We start from the raw sequence: 17,945 nt of genomic DNA, 5'->3' as shown, positions 1-17,945 counted from the left end.
GCGACACGTCTGTTCAAATATTTACATCCAAAATATGCGCTCCTCGATCGTCTGGTAATGCCTGCTGGTGGCACGTACAATTGCGTGGTGACGTCGTCCTTTCCTCCTTTCCTCTGCTACCGGCGAGGTGAGGATAACCGAAAAATTGTTGCCTTGCTTTCATCTAACTACATCTATGTCTCTTAAACCTATATTTCGCTCGATTTTGAGCCATCACACTGAGAATATGTTACACTTCTCACCATAATCTGTATTTGTAGCCTACTTTAGCTCTGTCGGGATATATGATGTTAGTTTTAATCAGGTTTGATGCTTGAGGCCTGGCGCTCTGTAAGCGCTGAGGCCCACAGCGGATTCAACAATGCTCATATTAAACATGGCGTTTGCGCGGCTCCAGGTGTTATTTAACAACTTCTAACGTTTTTACTGTATCGGTATCTCATGAAAGGAGCTGGTCGGCTATCTAATGCTTACTTCTGTTAGCATTGTAGCTAAAGCTTGCTGACACCAGTGTGGTGTGCCTGTATCTCACAGTCCGAACTTTAGTAAACAGTCATTGTGGAGCTGTTAATATCACAGATATAAAGGCATACACGCTTTAGCCTGAATCTTTAGCCAGTCAAACTTTTCAGAGTTGAAAGCACCTATTTTGTCTCTTTACAGAATGAAGACCATTCTCAGCAGCCAAACTGTCGACCTCCCCGACAATGGTAAGGGGAAAATCAGTTTTCCACACAGATGTATTTATGTCCTGTCTGTAGAGTAGCTTCTAACCTTTTTTTTTATATTTGTGCTTGTTGTGCGGCAGTCGAGGTGAGGCTGAAGGGCCGAACTGTGACTGTCAAAGGCCCCCGTGGCAAGCTCACCAGGGAGTTCAACCACATCAACCTGGAGCTCAGCCTGCTGGGCAAGAAACAGAAGAAGGTATGAAAGAGCCAGAATAATGCTAAGTTACTTAAAGTGAAGTTAGCAGCCCCAGGATGTGATGGCAGGAGGGCATCACACATGTTTGGTATTAAGGATGTGTGATTTTAGAGTGTATAAGTTTTCAGATTTAAATAGTGAGTTGTTTTGGTTGAGGTTGGATATGTAAAATTAACAACTGCATCATTTAGAAAAGTGCTTTAAGAACTGGTCGGGTCTTCAAACTACTCTGCTCAGTGCGAAGTTTGTAGATAAAGGGCTTAAAATGTCAATTTATTGTCTTAAAATGGGAGTAATCCTAAAAGCCAGTTATGTGCTTTGCCTAAAAGTGCCATAAGTGGATTGCAGAATGAGTTTTTGTACAGGGCTGTTTATATGACTGTTGAAAAAAAGGTTTAATACATACACGGCTGGTGTCAACAGTGCTAAGAACAAGTTGTAGAAAAAGTCTTTAATTTTAGAGGGAAACTATTGAAATATCTGACTGGCTGTGACTGAGATGATATCAGCGTTTGAAACCATCCAACTGTTTTCTTCACGTGATCCAATCCCAGCTGTGATAGGGCGAGAGGCAGGGTGCATGAACAGGTTTTCAGTCTATTGCAGAGCTAACACAGAGAGACAGACAGCTGTTAATGCTCACATTCACGCCTATGGCACACTTTGTTATTAATGTATCATGCATATATTTGACAGCAGCACCGTTGCCGCACAGCAAGAAGGTCCTGAGTTCATTCCACCATCAGGCCGGGGTCTTTCTGTGTGGAGTTTGCATGTTCTCCCCGTGTTTGCGTGGGTTCCCTCCGGGTACTCCAGCTTCCTCCCACAGTCCAAAGACATGCAATTAGTGGGGTTAGGTTAATTGATCAATCTAAGTCGCCCATAGTTGTGAATGCGGGAGTGAATGTGAGCGCGAATGGTTGTCTGTCTCTGTGTGTTAGCCCTGCGACAGACTGGCGACCTGTCCAGGGTGTACCCTTCCTCTCGCCCTGTGACAGCTGGGATACGCTCCAGCGCCCCCTGTGACCCTGAAAAGGAGAAGCGGATGAATGGCATATATTGGAAGTGTGGGAGGAAACCAGGATACTCTGAAAGAACAAAACAAGGGGAGAACATACAAACTCCACACTGAAAGACCCTGGCCAACCAGTGGATTTAAACCCAGGACCTTCTTACTGGGCTAAGCACCACACCTCCGTGCTGCCCCTCGTTTAAAACCTCTAGAATGTGTCCAATAGTCTGTGTGGTTTGCACTTGCTGTATAGTAAGTGTATACTGACATTAATGCATTTGGACGACAGAGTTGGTTTTTGGTGTTCTGACATGTGTTCCTGTCAGATTTGAGGCTGTTAGCCGGGGTGTAGTTAGTGTATCGCAACAGGTAAACAGCAGCTACTGCAAAAGGTAAATGTGGTTGCATTTTCCAATGGCGGTCTGCAAGGCCAGTATTTCGCTCACATGTGGGCTGATTGCTTCAACACCTGTTTCATGCAAGTGATTTGAGCTGCTGTGCTTTTTTTTTTTTTTTTTTTTTTTTTTTTTTCCTCAGCTTCGTGTGGATAAATGGTGGGGAAACAGGAAGGAGTTGGCCACAGTCCGCACCATCTGCAGCCACGTCCAGAACATGATCAAGGGAGTCACTTTGGTGAGAGCTCAGATATGCTTGTTTCAGTCGGTCCAGTTATAAACCCTGTGCATGCTTCTGGCTGACCCTGCCTATTGTTCCAGCATCAATTCTGTTTGCCTCTCATGCTTTTGTGCCACTGCAGGGTTTCCGGTACAAAATGCGTTCCGTGTACGCCCATTTCCCCATCAACGTGGTCATCCAGGAGAGCGGCACCCTGGTCGAGATCAGGAACTTCTTGGGAGAGAAATACATTCGCCGTGTCCGAATGAGGGGTGGTGAGTCTGCGTCACATCATGGAAATGTTTATGAGAATGGCACGTGTGAAGTCCAGAAATATTCAAAGTTTCTGAGGTGTGGCGTAAATGACTTTGTCAGGAGAAGTTGGAAGTTATGTATAACTTCATATTGGGTTTGTGGTTGATTAGACACAAATACTTGTGACACATTAAAAGTTAAAATAGCCAGATGGAAGGGACCACAGTGAATTTATCATTTTAGTCTTCAAAATGTCAAATTATCTTTAAAGATCATTAAAGACTTGTTTTTCTGATCTTTTGTTTCATCAGTTCAAAGCCCAAGAGGCATCATACTAAAATCATGAAATTCACACACTTGTGAAGCTGAACGAGCTGCTGGTTGGGCAAAAACTGCTAACGGCTGATTTGAAAACCAGGGCTCGTTAAATTTATGGATTAGGAAATTATTTTGTCAATCAATCAAAGCTTTATTCGTCACATGCAGGTTGCCCTGCAGTGAAATGGGACCCCCCCCGACCTTACACATATAGCACAAACATTACATGGGGATACAGGTCGGAGATTGGTAGAATCAGAGAAAAAACATTGAAATGTACACTACAATGGGGAAAGTACAAGAGGAAAAAAAGAGACCCCTACTCAAGCTATGCTTCCATGGTAGGACAGCATGAGAACAGGAAACAAAAAAAAACTCCTCTGCACAAAAAGCACATAAATGTCCACAGCACAACATTGTGAAGACATGACAAGCCACAAGGGTGGGTGGGGGGTGAGGAGTAATCCGAAGTGAACACAGCAGCCGCCCTGCACAGTGCTACCATTCCAGCGCGGCACACAGACCCGCCGTGTTCCCTCGCAGGAAACAAGAATCGAAGGCGTTGGAAAGGGAAGGGGGATGAGTGAGTGCCTATCAGTGTAAGTGTATGTGTGTGCGTGTCCATAGGCCGAAGGACACTGTCTCAGCTGAACTATCAGGCTAAGTAAACAGTCCTCCAGCCAATCCAGGTGTCCTTGCATGGGATGGGAAGAATAGCCGTAACACAGTCGTTATCAGGGAGTGATTGTTCGGCTCCAGCCTTGGGCCTGCAGCTGGCGCCGTGATGGGGATCCGCAATGTTCATGTTGGTTTTGTTAATTTCCATGCGAGCAGCCCAGGAGAATTTTCAGGCTGCTCTTTAACACTCTGACACTGGCCTCTCAATCTCCCGTTGGAGAGTCGCGAGCCTCCCCATGATGGTATCAAACTTCTGTTCCATGGTGTTGTCAGTCTTTTGATTCTGAGACCTCACAACTGCAGTGATCCATTCCGCGATGTCTTCCAACTGTCGCTCAAGGGTCTCATTTTGAGCAGGCCTCTCTCTGATGTTTCCCCTCATACGCTCAACGGTGTTGTTTTGAGCCTTCACAGCAGCTGTAAGCGTCTCAAAGGTGTTGACCATATTACGTTCGTTGTGAGAGGTTGCGCCTCGTTCCATTGCGATTCCAGCGGGCAGCCTTGGGGGGGTTTGAACAGCCGGTTCCGCTCTCTTATTTCTCCGATAAACCAGGGCTAAGCCAACTCCGATCAGCATGAACCCTGTTATCACGGTTCCGAATAGATAGATATCTTCAGCGTCCTCGAACGACAGTCCCGCCAGGCACATACAGATTAATTGGTGTAGTGAGTCTCTGAGGAGGGATTTAGAATTGGCAGAGAGTGAGGCACGTGCAGACTTTGTGGAGTCATTGAAGCAGATTCTTTAATTTGTGATGAAGTCTGGAGTTGCACTCAGAGTTCAAACATGGTCAGTTAAGCATATCGACTTTTCTCTCAGCAGATCTAAAGATCCTGAGCTCGCCTCATTTTGGTGATGTAATGTCTGAAGCTGGATATTTATTATTTGGTGGAACTGTCATCTCATTGGAGGGCCACTTTAGTGTTCAAGTAGTACAGAAAAAACAAAACACAGACAAATATTTCTGAAAATGTAGTGGAGGTTTTTTCTTTTTTTTAAACATTTCTAATTTTGTATAATAAGACTAAACTTTTGTCTTTGTTCTCTTTCAGGTGTGCTGTGTTCAGTCTCAGCCGCACAGAAGGACGAGCTGGTCCTGGAGGGTAACGACATTGAGCTGGTGTCCAACTCTGGTACGTCTGCCTGCTGTTTCCTCTTTAGGTTTTCTACACCATAGGATGAAATGATATGATTATGTCAAGCTCCACCAGCAGATGAGAAGTTTTTCATTATTTCAGTCGCAGCCGTCCTGAAACTGATTCAGTGTCACCTTGATGCTCGGTGTAGATAAGAGTGAATAAAACATCAGCGGATGTTTGTCACCGACCTTATGGTTGGAAAACTGGACTCTGTGGACAGTTGTTGCACATCATCTGTACACACTACATGCAGTTGGACATCAGTGCAGCTGCTAATCCAGTTTATCACACTTGACTTCTGATCAAGTTTCCCTCCACCTAAAGTCCTACTGTTCTCCTTACTGGGGTGCAGTGAGGGTTTTATCGATTATCTGACAGACATTAAGTTCAGGTTCTCAAATGAAATTATGGAAAGAGGATAAACTCAAATCAGAGAAGAACAGCGTCTGATCTCACCAGTGTTTCTAGACTATTGTAAGTTTGAGTTTCTCCTTGAGTTGATTTTTCGCCTTCACTCTTCTACATTAAGGACTGAGCACGGTCTTGTGTTTGCACGTCTACTTTGATGAACAAAAACCCCATCGCTCCACCTCAGTTGGGTTTTTTTTTTTTTTTTTTTTTTTTTGCTAGTCTATAGTTGTTCTCCAGAATCTGTATTTTTAGTTTTTGTCCATATTAGTTGTTTTTTTTTGGCTCAGCTTTTGAAGGCAAAGCTTTGTTATACAGCAGTGAGTATAAATATCATATTGATGTCAAACAAAGGCCAAAAACTGTCACCTGACCATAATCCACTCAAGACTGTATATAATTTCTGAAAATGAGTTTAAAGTCAAAATGCTCCTGCAGGTGGATTTTCCTGTAAATCCCTGATGGAGCTGTGAGATGCGAGTGTGAGATGCTTTTAGACCTTTTTAACTACCTTTTGATTCACATGCTACAATCCAAACAGCTCGACCTGCATGTATAAAAAGGAGGGTCGGTATGAGACCGCTGCCTCAGGGACATATCAGGTTTTTCTGGACTTGTATCCAGATTCTTAGTAAACACGTTGGAGATGAAATTTGAACTTGGAGCCAAAAAGACAGCAAACAGTGTGTCACACAGTCCTTCCTGAATCTTGTGTAATCCTGTTGTGATGTGCTACTTATCACCCCAACTTCTCTGTTGCAGCTGCTCTGATCCAGCAGGCCACAACTGTCAAAAATAAGGATATCAGGAAGTTCTTGGACGGCATTTACGTGTCTGAGAAGGGAACAGTCTTGGAACCGGAACAGTAAAAGTTACACCTACACTCTCGGAGGTTAGACATCACCATCCTCCTGTCCTGCATGCTCTGCTGGTTTTTCTTCCTTTTAATGGTTTCATTCTTTCAGATCTTTTTACACAATGCGCTGCTGCTCCACTTTATTTAAACTTATTTGTTGGGGCTCATGGATGTAGTTAAATTATTTTCCATTAATAAATACTCCTTACATGAAGTCGCCTTCATGTGTGAATCAATCTCCAAAAATCTGACTGGGCTTTTAACATTTTATCGGCAGTTTCAGATCATTACCAGTTTCATAAAAGCTGTAACTGATACGAACTGTTTTCCAGCCCCATGTGGTGTTTGTGTGGATGCTTTTGGCGTCACTGTTTGCATGAATGTGCACCACAGCGTGCATCTGTGCTCCTAAAGCTGCCCATTATTTTTGAAGTAAACTCTTCATTAATCCTCCCACTCAGTTGATCTCTGTCCTCACACTCGGCTCCTCTGTTTGTTTCCAGCAGCCCTGATCCAGCAGACCACCACAGTCGGAAAGAAGGACATCAGGAAGTTCCTGCACAGCACAGTGCTAATGACAAGCTAATAAGACCAATAAACTAATGTGTTTTCCAGTTAATCCAGTCTCTGCCTCCCTTTCTTATTGGTTTTTGAGAATAGTTCAGCAAAATCTTGATATTGTTATAAATTGCACACGAAAGAGTCACTGGGGTAGTTCTACCCATCATCAGAAGTTTAAGATTTGAAGATTTTTATTTTCACTTTGTTCAGTGGATTTCCTTGTTTTAGTTTAGCTTCACTGTTAGTTTGAGTTGTTCTGTTTCAGAGGAAAGATTTAAGAAATTCAGGATGAATATTAATAATCAAACAGTGCTTGTTAGAGGTTGTTTCACCGGCCAGGTTTTGAATACTAAAACTAAAGACATTGTAATCACCGATGAACTTAAGGGCTGTGAATGGGCTGGATCCCTGCTGTCACAGGATGAGATGCAAAGTACATCGTGGACAGAATGCTGGGATCATGCTCAGCGACGGTGTTAAACACTACAACACTGTGCCCCCAAAACTGATTTTCTTTTACTTATACAAGTATACTGTTTTTGTTAAATTTCTGCTAAGCTCATGGTCAGTTTTTCCTTGTAGTTCATTATAATAATAAAACTGATGGATCAGATTCACTGAGGAGCTTGTGAAAATACTGAGATTTCTTGAGGACCAAAGTGATTCACAGACAGTTTCCAGCACATCCACTGGTTTGTTGCCAGAATGGCAAGTTTTAATTTTGAACATGTAATCGAACACAGACTACTAAAAGCAAAAGATTTAACCCTAAGACTTGCCTAAAACAAATGTCACATTTGTTACCTAGATTTTTACTTTTTGTTCTTAGCACAGCATTTCAGACTCCTCACAGCGCTGATACTTCAGTCTCACACAGACTGAGGTGGTTTGATGTGTGAGGCGTTTGTCTGACCTCAGGAACATCTTCAGGAGGACCAGGAGTCAAACAGACAACCTGTTCTAAAACCAGAGGAACTCAAATGCAACCTAACCTGAAGGTTTTCATAAACTCACCATGTGTGGTTTGTGTGAAGGTCTCACGTTTAAATGCAAGAGGAGCAGAAAAAAAAGATTAAACCTTCATTCCTCACAGTATCTATAAATTATTTGGGCTATACAACTCGGATTAAATACATCCAGGTCGCTTCTCTTCTTCATACTATTATTTTTTAAAGAACAAACAATAACGCGGAAGCAAGAAAGTGGATTTGCTGGGGGGAAAAAATGAAAGGAAGTAGTTTGAGTGGTGTTTTCCTCCGGGAGAGTAGTTTTTTTTTTTTTTTTTTTAATTTGTATTTGCATTTTTAGTTAGAATCTGTAGGTTATTCAAGTTTTAAACAATATTCAAACAGTGCAGACACTACAGTTTATTTTTATTTTGTATTGATTGCTCAAACCATATGTATTGTGGTCATTTTTTGAGTTTAATTTTAGTTCATATATTTATTTATTTTACTTTCAATTCTACAATTATGGATATGAAAGTCGAGCATTATCAAATCAGTGATACAGCTCATTGCTTTCAGTGGTAAAAGCGCGCAGATTTTACCGGAAATTCTTCACAATAAGAAATGAATGCAAAAAAAAATCTGCTAATTTATACCACAACAAAAAAATAATTTTTGTTATTTATTGTTTTAAACTTTTTTTTATTTATTTATCTTGACATATCTGTAAACATTTAGGTTTTCTTTAGTCGAATAAAAAAACGTACTCGTGGTGACGCGGTGACGCACGCCAACCAGCTGCCGGAGCGTCATTTCCAGGCGACTGCGGACTCTTGCTTCGCGCCAAGCAGTTGAAGCTTTTTCTTACTTTTTTTTGATAACAGACCAACACAGCGAGAAAGCGCGTTCATAATGGTACGTGACATATTTCAGCTGCTTTTTCACTCAAACCTGGAGCCTGTGTGCATAAACACAGCGGGTAAATATGGAGGAAATGATGCTGTTGTGTGGTTAAACCTTGCTGCTGCTACTGATGATGATGATGATGAAGCGCAGTGCGCAGTTAGCTCCTGCTAAAGAGGATAAACTTCAATCCTTTGGTTCAGGTGAAGCTTTGAGCAGCAGGTGAAGAAGGTGAAATCTGTGAAGTGTAAGAGCGTACAGTTTGTAGTTTGTGTAGCTGTGCGGTCTGCTGTGGAAGCACACTGACTAACATGCAGAGGGGTGACAGTTTAAAGGAAAACCATGAAGCAGTGGGTGTAGAAGGACACACACAGGTGCAGATGCTTCCTCACAGCTGCACTGCAGGCTACAGTGAAGCAGCAACATCTGTGGCATGAGTGAAAAGACTGAGCTGACTTTGAATACGTTTGTTTTTGTTTGGGTGCCAATAAGGTGATTTTAATTCACTTAAATAAAACTAAAGATAAAATCGTTTTGTTTGTTTGTTTGTTTGTTTTAAAAAAAGCTAAATTAACTGATGTAAAATCAAAAGTTGACTCGTGGTGTAAACTCATAAAACCTAGCATAAGGAAATGTCCTTATGCTAAGATTTTCACTGGGAGTGACAGGATGAGGGAACATTCATAGATGTAGTGAGGACATGCAGAGGGTTGGTGTGACAGATGGTGGTTATGTCCACTAATGGGAGCAGCAGAGTGAAGAGGATGGCTTCATTCAATTAGGGAAAATATAGGGAGGAACTAGTGGGTATGAATATATTATCAAGGAGGGCCAGTCGGTATTAATTTATGTATCTGAGTAAGCATAATAAAATGGATTTAAGTAAAATAAGTTATTGGGGAACCAAAATAACTACAAATAGGTATAAAATAAGTGAGCTAGTCTACAGACAAGATTGGTAAATAATTAAAATAATAAAAGATTTCCACTTTTTGGGGAAAAAATGAATATAGCTGCCTTTGACTGTGAAATTCATCTTTTCTAATTTGCAAAATGAGATCATGTGCTTGAGCTGCAAAGATGTGGATGGGGTAGGATGGAAGGATACAAAGTCTCACTGAGATGTCAAAGAATGAAATAGTTTTGCATTCGTAGCTCCTACTCCCAGGCACTTTATGAGTCAGGATGTATAGTTTTGATAAAAGTGATTTTTTTCCCTGTTTTTTCCTTTTACGTAATTCTGTAATTCTTACAGTTTGTACTCTTCTGTGTGTGCAGGACATCAGGCGGTTCTTTGCACCGACGTCGGCTAAGCCTGCGGTGCAGAAACCTGCCCCGAACGGAAATGACAAACAGGAGAAGAAGAAGAAGAATTCCTCGTCAACGGACGAGGAGGTGAAAAAGAAGAAGAAAGAGGCCAACAAGGTGAGGAGCTGCCCCCTCTCCTTGTCTCCTTTCTCTGTTCCTCTTCATCCTGTTTATCCGGCTTTATTGTGGTTTCGTGTTCTGTAGGTCAAAAGCAAAAAAACTGAGGAGCAACGCAAGGATGGGGAGAAAAAACGAAAGAAGCACGCAGTCATAGCCTCGGGTAGGCATTTCCTCCACAGTGATGTCTCGGTGTAACAGCATTGTTATTTTTCTTAAGGTTTTTAAAGGATTTGTTAAAATACATTCCTTTAAAATGTAGTTTATTGCTGTTTGATGAGATGTATGCGGGGACTCAGCGACCTGCAGCATCCTCAGGCTCTACTGTGCATCTGGATTTAAAAAAAAAAAAAAAAAAGATAACACACATTTTCTAAAGTTTACAAAAGATTTAGCCTCATATTTTCATCCAAAGATGAATGGAAATAGATTGTAGATTTAGATGAGGACAGAATTATTAGCCCCCTATAAAAGTTGAATTTTTACCCCCTCAGAACTAGAAGAACTAGCAGGGTCAAAATGTTGTAGTTTTCAACAGTCTCACATGTGCTCCTGACCAATCACAGCTCATTCTTCCTCACCTAATCTTCTTCATGATCCCTTCCACTTTGAGTTTCTTGGAGCCTTGCAGCCCGTTTCTGTGCAGGGTTCTAGTGATGCGTTGTGTTTGTGCTCAGACTCAGATGAGGAGGAGCCAGTGAGGAAGTCGAAATCCCCCAAAGAGAAAGCGAAGACGAACAAAAAAGATCCCGTGCAGTACGTCTCTGAAACAGGTGATGCTTCAGATGTGCTCTTACCCCAGCGTTAAAGGGAAAATGTCCTTTTTTTATAAACGCGTGATAGGAGGCCTCTCTTTTCTGCTTGTAGACTCAGACAGCGACAACTTCCAGTCCTTGAAGAAAACTTCCAAATCCAAACAGAACGGCGCCGCAAAAACGACAAAAGCGGACGCCAAACAGTCGGGGAAGTCTCCCGTCAAGCCATCCTCCACCCAGGGAAAAACCACACCAAAATCTCCTCCTGTGCCTTCCACCCCAAAGTCAGCTCCGCCCCCTCAGTCCAAACAAACCCCCACATCAGTACTCGATTACTTTGGCAGCGCGAGTGTTCAGCGCTCGGACAAGAAGCTGGTAGCCAGCACCAAACGAAAGGCTGTGAGTACTGAGGCATTACTTCTGTGTGTGTTTCCTTGTTTTTTTTACTCATCCTCTCATGACTCAGTAACGATCCTTTGTAAAAACTCCTCAGCCGACTCTCACAGACGACCTGATAAGCGATGAGGAAATCGCCAGGCAGTTGCAGATGGAAGAGGACATGGAGGTAGGCTGATCAGCCACTGCTGGTTTATTTGACTTTGAATTAGAGCTGCTCAGTAAATTGACAGATGGCTTTGACCCGTAGTTCATTACAGCTCTTCTGCTGTTCTCATGTTTTTGCTGCTTCACTCTCAGCTGGAGAAACAGGTCCACGAGGATGAGGAGTTTGCCAGAACGTTGGCCATGCTGGATGAAGAGCCAAAAGCGAAGAAGGTAAAGGCTGCAAGCGTTAAAAAGGTTTGTGCAATTAAATTCTCAAGTTTATTTCAAGTCTTGTTTCTTTTGTCTTCCCAACCATCCAGGCTCGCAAAGGCTCTGATGAAAAACAAGTCTTGACCACGAGCCCCAAAAAGAAAGCCACAGACGCTGCCGCCCCTGGGAGCAGCTCGAAGACCAGCGTGTCTGAAGATGTGGTTAGTCCGTCTCCCAAAAAGACCACAGCTCCTGTAAAAGCCAGCTCCAAACTGGCCATGATGAAGAAAAAGGATGATGACAAGAACGAAGGGGTAAAGAGCAAAACCCCTACTAAGATGAAAATTTCTCCCAAAAAGGAGCCCCACGCTTCATCTATCTCAGAGAAGACGTTCACCCCCAAAACTGGAACCACGCCCACCGCACTTAAGACTTCTCCCAAGAAACCGGAGGTGAGCCACACAGACGACCTATCAGATCAGAGGAAGAAAAAACCTGAGCATATAGATAAAAATATCCACTTCAAACAATTTAAAACCCAGATTATTTGCCTCTGTCTCAGAGCACGAGCACAAGCCCTGACGACCAAGAGAAGAAGAAGGCCAACTCTTCAGCTTACAGGAACTTCCTGAACAGAGATGGACCACGAGCTCTGGGCTCAAAGGAAATCCCGAAGGTAACCTGTGCTCGCTGTAGACGCCATCGTTCAGCTGGCCAGCAAGCTTGCGCTGCCTTTGCTTTACTGCCTGCGTGGTTTGTGTTTTCCAGGGAGCAGAAAACTGTTTGGAGGGCTGCGTGTTTGTCCTGACCGGCGTCCTCGAGTCCATGGAGAGAGAAGACGCCAAATCTCTCATCGAGCGCTACGGAGGCAAGGTGACGGGCAACGTCAGCAAGAAGACCACCTACCTGATTCAGGGCCGAGACAGCGGTGCATCGAAGCTGGAGAAGGTGATTATCTCTTTGAACATGAATGCATCACCATATTAAAGGATTTGACATCAATAGAAAAAACTGTCTGAAGCCCGAGCTTTTATCTCACAGGGATTAGCTGTTCCAGCACCGATCATGTGAGTTATGAGTACTTTATCAATACACATGATAGAAAATAAGGAAATTCAATAAATTAAGATAGACTTTAAGGATAAACAGTTTGAGCTCCAGATACGAAAAAATGGCAGAAAATGATAATAAAAATTGCTCCTTTTTTCTTTATTATCCTCTATTTTTCCCACACACACGTGAAACATTTTGCTCCATAGTTTTGTTTCTTGCGTTTCTCAGGCGGAGAGCTTCGGCACCCAGATCCTCGACGAAGACGGTCTGTTGGAGCTGATCGGAACCAAACCAGGAAAGAAGTCCAAGTATGAGATCGCTGCGGAAGCTGAGGTCAGTATTGAAATTATCCTGTAATGTATGATTTAATCTTCTGTACATCAGTTAAACTAAAAAAGTATGTGTATGTGTATATATATATATATATATATATATATAACTTATCTTGTGTCACAGCTGCTCATTTCTGCTCCCGGAATAAACGCTTTACATTAAAAGATGAATTTTACCCATTTCCGCTGGGTTTCTATACCCTCTGCTTTTGTCACATAGAGCAAAACCACAAAGACCAAGACGCCTCCAAGCCAGGCTTCAAAGAGCACCCCGAAGGCCCAGAAGATCTCTCCCTCTAAGGGTAATTCCAGATCACCTCACACCCCGAGCCCTTCAAAGACGGGACAGGCACAAGGCCGCGGTACCAAGACCAGAGACGGTGGGACTCCACCCGGGAGAGGCTCGGGTCAAACTGCGCGAAGGGAGCTGGGCCTTTCCTCTGCTACCTCTTCTTCTTCTTCTGTCCCAGAACAATCATCTCCATCACCCACAGAAGAGGGTGGCAGCCTGCTGTGGGTGGACAAGTACCGTCCACGCTCTCTGAAGGCTGTGATTGGCCAGCAGGGGGACCAGAGCTGTGCAAACAAGCTGCTGCGCTGGCTGCAGAACTGGTACAAAAACCACGGCAGCGGCAAACCAGCAGGTAGCAGAAGACTGAACGTGATTTGTTTTTGGTCGATTTCAGCTTTTTAAACCCGTCTGTGCTGAAGTCTGCGTGTGTTCTTTTCTGCTTTCTTCTATGCAGCGGCTCGGTTTGGTAAGTTTGGAGGGAAAGACGATGGCTCAGGATTCAAAGCCGCTCTGCTCTCCGGCCCGCCAGGGGTGGGAAAGACCACCACGGCTGCCCTGGTCTGCGAGGTCAGCGTGAAAACACACACAGATTTATTGTGAGCAGTCTGTGTGCGTATTGAGCACGCCGCTCTAATCTCAGCCTCGCGTTCACTGCGTCTGTGTGTCGTCCTGCAGGAGCTGGGCTTCAGTTATGTGGAGATGAACGCCAGCTGCACTCGCAGCAAAAACAGCCTGAAGGAGGTCGTCGCCGAGTCGCTGAACAACACCAGCATAGAGAACTTCTACAAAGGTCACTCCAGCTTTCAGCTGCCTTTTATACAAGTGATTAAAAATGACACGCAGTCTGTGCACAGGCTGTTATTAAAACAGCAAAGGTAAACAGATGTGGTTGTTGTTCTCGTACAGCAGTGACTTCTCCATTAAAGTAGATAAGAGCTCATTTATTCCACTTTTTCTTAAACAGCAACTCTGGCTGTGCTTTTACAATATTTATGAAGTGCATGCTGGACAAACTTTTTAATAAATTAACATAACATACAAACGATTAATCAGTGACACTTAAACCTTCTTCTTGTTTCTTGGCGTTTTGCAGGCACGTCACAGACAGTGAGCAGTAAACACGTGCTGATCATGGACGAGGTCGACGGCATGGCTGGTAACGAGGACCGCGGAGGAATTCAGGTAAATGACGGCATTTTTTTTTACAGACTGTAGAGATCTTAACTTTTATAAGTTAAAAGTTTTAGATTAGGGAAATGTGGAAAATAAGCACTCACAGGTTTCAGCGCTGGTTGATGGTCGACTGAGCAACTGCAACAGAAAATAGTTCAGTCTGATCCTCAGACCTCTCCAGCTGACCTTTAGATCACATGCTTATTGGTTTATTTCTGTTGTTTCTTCGATATTGATGTGTTTCTGCTCCTGTAGGAAATGATCGGCCTTATTAAAAATTCAAAGATCCCCATCATCTGCATGTGCAACGATCGGAACCACCAGAAGATTAGATCTTTGGCCAACTACTGCTTCGATCTCCGCTTCCAGAGACCGCGAGTGGAACAAATCAAGGTACTCACACATCTGTCCTGTATATAGCTTTCAGTATAGATGGTGCCTTTCCAGATGTGCAAACACTAATCAGAGCTTTGCATGACAAACTTGTGTGTTTTTTAATGCGAGGGCCTGAAGATTTTCGGCATTGTCCTCGTGCACAGAGGTTTCTCCAGATTGTCAGAATCTTTTGAGGAGATTAACTGTAGATGATAATATTCGCAAACTCTTTACAATTTTGCATCGAGGAACATTATTCTGAAATTGTTCTGCAGTTTTCTGCAGATTGGTGAGCCTCTGCCTGTCTTTACTTCTGAGAACCTTTTTCTCTGTAAGATTTATTTTTAATACTCTGTCATGTCACTGTCCTTTTGCCTGTTAATCCAATTAGTTGCTAAATGTTCCTCCAGATGTTTCTTTTTAGTACCACTTACTTTTGAGCCTTTTGTTACTGCCATCAAATTCTAAATAAGCTTAGTTTAAACATTTGAGATGTTTTCTGTGTTTAATTGTTTTCTTTTATTGTGGATTTTATTAGTGAGGTTTTAAAATCGTTTCCTCCTCCTTTTATCTATATGTAATCCAGTGTCCCAGCTGCTTTTGGAGTTGGGTTTGTGCTAAGTGACAGAGTGATGAACACTAGAGTTTCAGTCACCCAGAGAAACCACAGCAAACAGCATCTATGACAGTCGCGCTTACTTCTTCATTTCTCAGGGAGCCATGATGTCCATTGCTTTCAAGGAGGGAATCAGGATCCCGCCCCCAGCTCTTAACGAAATCATTTTAGCCTCCAATCAGGATGTCCGACAGGTAAAGAAATCAAAGCGTCAACTCATAACGAGCCTGAGATGGTTGTGTCCTGTGGTTACCTCCTTACCACTGTGGCTGTTTTCCTCTCCAGGTGATCCACAATCTCAGCATGTGGTCAGCCAAGGACAAGGTGATGACGTACGACCAGTGCAAGTCCGACGCAGCCAGCGCACGCAAGGACATGAAGCTCGGGCCGTTTGACGTCTGCAGGAAGGTGTTTGCCTCGGGGGAGGAGACGGCCCGCATGAGCCTCATCGACAAGTCGGACCTCTTTTTCCACGACTACTCGCTGGCGCCGCTGTTCGTCCAGGAGAACTACCTGCACGTGCGCCCAGCTGCTGCAGGGTGAGAGAGGCCACCTGCTTCATCCCATGCGTAAAATTGACCAAGATGTCAAACTTTTATTTTAAATTTGCTCGTTTCCTTTGTTTTTTTTGGCAGTGGCAACCTGAAGTCCCACCTGGTGTTGCTCAGTAAGACGGCTGACTCCATCTGTGATGGCGATCTGGTGGATAGACGGATCCGCTCAGGACAAAACTGGTCACTGCTACCCACCCAGGTAACTAACACACACACACACACACACACACACACACACACACACACACACACACACAAACAAAAGCATTGCTAGATTTTCTTTTAATCATAGTGAAAGCAGCAGCTAGCTTATCATGAGAGCGTGAAAAACAGGACAGAAAGCCGCTCAGTGAGCCTTGAACGTTGATGAAAGGCTCCCTGTGGGATGCATACACAGGTGCTTCTCTGATGAAAGCCCCTGATCATACTTCTTCTTGTGTTTGTGTGTGTCTGTGTGCATATTTGCAGGCCATTTATGCCAGTGTGTTACCAGGCGAGCTCATGAGAGGCTACATGAATCAATTCCCGATCTTCCCCAGCTGGCTCGGCAAGAACTCCTCGACCAATAAACACTCACGCATCGTGCAGGAGCTGTCCTCGCACATGGGTTTAAAGTCAGTGTTTCTTCTTTATCGTCTTAAAATGATGCTTTTAACACATCGCTGAGCTCAAACTGCTGCTGCAACACTGAATTATTTTATCTGCTTGGCTCTTTTCAGGACACTGAGCAGCAAACAGGCGGTCAACCTGGATTACCTGCACTACCTGCGACAGGCGATTCTAAATCCACTCCAGAAGCACGGAGCAGAGGGCGCTGCCGAAGCCGTGCAGCTGCTGGACGACTATCAGCTCATCAAGGAGGACGTGGACAGCATCATGGAGATCAGCGTCTGGGGAGGACAGCCCGACCCCTACTCCAAACTGGACTCCAAGGTGAGGAGGTGGCAACATTTAAAAGTTTTCCTACTGATAATGACCGCTACTACTGAGGCCCCCTGGTGGTGGTGAAAATGTTAAAAATCTACAGAAGGGAATAACAAAAAGTACCTTTAAAACCAAAGTTATGACGTGAATGATCTCAAATTGCTTCGTCAATCTCTGCGACTCATGAGAACAGAACTGGATGTCTTTACGTCCCAACAACCAGCGACTTTTGACACCTGTCGTTGTCACCTTCCAGGTAAAGGCCGCCTTTACACGGACATACAATAAAGAGGTCCACCTAACACCATACTCCCTGCAAGTGGTGAAGAAAGGCCGCCGTGGTGGGGGAGGAGACTTTGAGGGAGGGGAGGAAATAAGCCAGGAAGATCCGGAGTCTGAAGACGAAGGAGAGGGGCTCAAAGCAGACGCTATGATTAAGGTGAGTGCATTCAAGCTCTGGGATCATTATAAGTGTTAAGTTCACCTTTCTGTATATTTCTCACACATGCATTCCTGTTCTTCCCTGCAGCACAAGAAGGCCAAACCCACCAAGGAGTCAAACAAGGAGAAGAAGGAGGATTCTGGAAAGGGCAAGGGCAAAGGCAAGGCTAAGAAATGACCCGAGGAAGAAAACTAGCTGCCCTGGACTGGACTGATGATGTTCTCTGAACTTGTATCTATCCAAAGTAGTAAAACTGGTCCCTTTAAACACTTGAATGCAGACTGAGGAGCGTCGCACCTGGTTTTTTTTTTTTTTTTTAACTCCAAATCTCGCCATACTGAACAAATGATGTGCGTAGTCTTCTCGCTCCACCACCATCATGTCTGTACATCTCTGTAGGAACGTGTCTCATCAGGAGTGTCGTTCACTCTTTCTGATAATGCGACTTTGGCTGGAGGACTGTTTCTTTTTCTACAACTACAGTACAGAAATGCTTTTGCTCTGCAGTCAGCACAGCTTCTTTTTCCTGTAAATTGCAATTTTGTAAAAAAAAAAAAAAATCCAAACAAAAATACACGAGTATTAATAGAGAAATGTGTTGCCTAGTGACTTATTTGAACAATTTGTCTATATT

The 17,945-nt window shown here is 43.6% G+C and overlaps 2 protein-coding genes across 3 annotated transcripts; both read left to right on the top strand.

Annotated features, from left to right (window-relative positions):
- Positions 1–54: 54 nt before the first annotated feature.
- Positions 55–6,825, top strand: rpl9 (ribosomal protein L9). 2 transcript variants are annotated; one of them, XM_080881317.1, is made up of 8 exons: positions 55–127; positions 664–710; positions 809–924; positions 2,474–2,569; positions 2,694–2,826; positions 4,856–4,936; positions 6,113–6,242; positions 6,713–6,825. In XM_080881317.1, exons 2-7 carry the CDS (start codon positions 665–667, stop codon positions 6,217–6,219), a joined length of 579 nt encoding a protein of 192 aa, XP_080737443.1. In that variant the 5' UTR covers positions 55–127; position 664; the 3' UTR covers positions 6,220–6,242; positions 6,713–6,825. The 2 variants fall into 2 exon arrangements, with proteins under 2 accessions (XP_080737443.1, XP_080737442.1); XM_080881316.1 differs by having other exon boundaries at positions 57–127; positions 6,710–6,825.
- Positions 6,826–8,495: 1,670 nt separating this feature from the next.
- rfc1 (replication factor C (activator 1) 1) lies at positions 8,496–17,905 on the top strand. The gene is made up of 23 exons (XM_080879401.1): positions 8,496–8,629; positions 9,896–10,042; positions 10,130–10,205; positions 10,720–10,815; positions 10,910–11,196; positions 11,291–11,362; positions 11,494–11,571; positions 11,661–12,002; positions 12,113–12,226; positions 12,319–12,498; positions 12,832–12,936; positions 13,156–13,579; positions 13,682–13,794; positions 13,903–14,017; positions 14,321–14,409; positions 14,656–14,793; positions 15,490–15,585; positions 15,677–15,930; positions 16,027–16,144; positions 16,414–16,559; positions 16,665–16,878; positions 17,126–17,308; positions 17,399–17,905. The coding sequence occupies exons 1-23, from the start codon at positions 8,627–8,629 to the stop codon at positions 17,486–17,488; spliced, it is 3,480 nt and encodes a 1,159-aa protein (XP_080735527.1). The 5' UTR covers positions 8,496–8,626; the 3' UTR covers positions 17,489–17,905.
- Positions 17,906–17,945: the final 40 nt, after the last annotated feature.

Source organism: Rhamphochromis sp. 'chilingali', assembly GCF_963969265.1.
Source record: "Rhamphochromis sp. 'chilingali' genome assembly, chromosome: 4".
Taxonomy (NCBI): domain Eukaryota; kingdom Metazoa; phylum Chordata; class Actinopteri; order Cichliformes; family Cichlidae; genus Rhamphochromis; species Rhamphochromis sp. 'chilingali'.
Note: the sequence above shows the minus strand (reverse complement) of the source record. Positions and strands in the feature narration are given on the sequence as shown.

Excerpts from the sequence above, each read along its gene's own strand:
- rpl9 (XM_080881317.1), top strand. The coding sequence starts at position 665 with ATGAAGACCATTCTCAGCAGCCAAACTGTCGACCTCCCCGACAATG. Across the intron at positions 2,570-2,693 it reads TGATCAAGGGAGTCACTTTG|GGTTTCCGGTACAAAATGCG; the intron begins GTGAGAGCTCAG and ends GTGCCACTGCAG. Across the intron at positions 2,827-4,855 it reads CCGTGTCCGAATGAGGGGTG|GTGTGCTGTGTTCAGTCTCA; the intron begins GTGAGTCTGCGT and ends GTTCTCTTTCAG.
- rfc1 (XM_080879401.1), top strand. Across the intron at positions 12,227-12,318 it reads GCTCAAAGGAAATCCCGAAG|GGAGCAGAAAACTGTTTGGA; the intron begins GTAACCTGTGCT and ends TGTGTTTTCCAG. Across the intron at positions 16,145-16,413 it reads GGTCACTGCTACCCACCCAG|GCCATTTATGCCAGTGTGTT; the intron begins GTAACTAACACA and ends GCATATTTGCAG.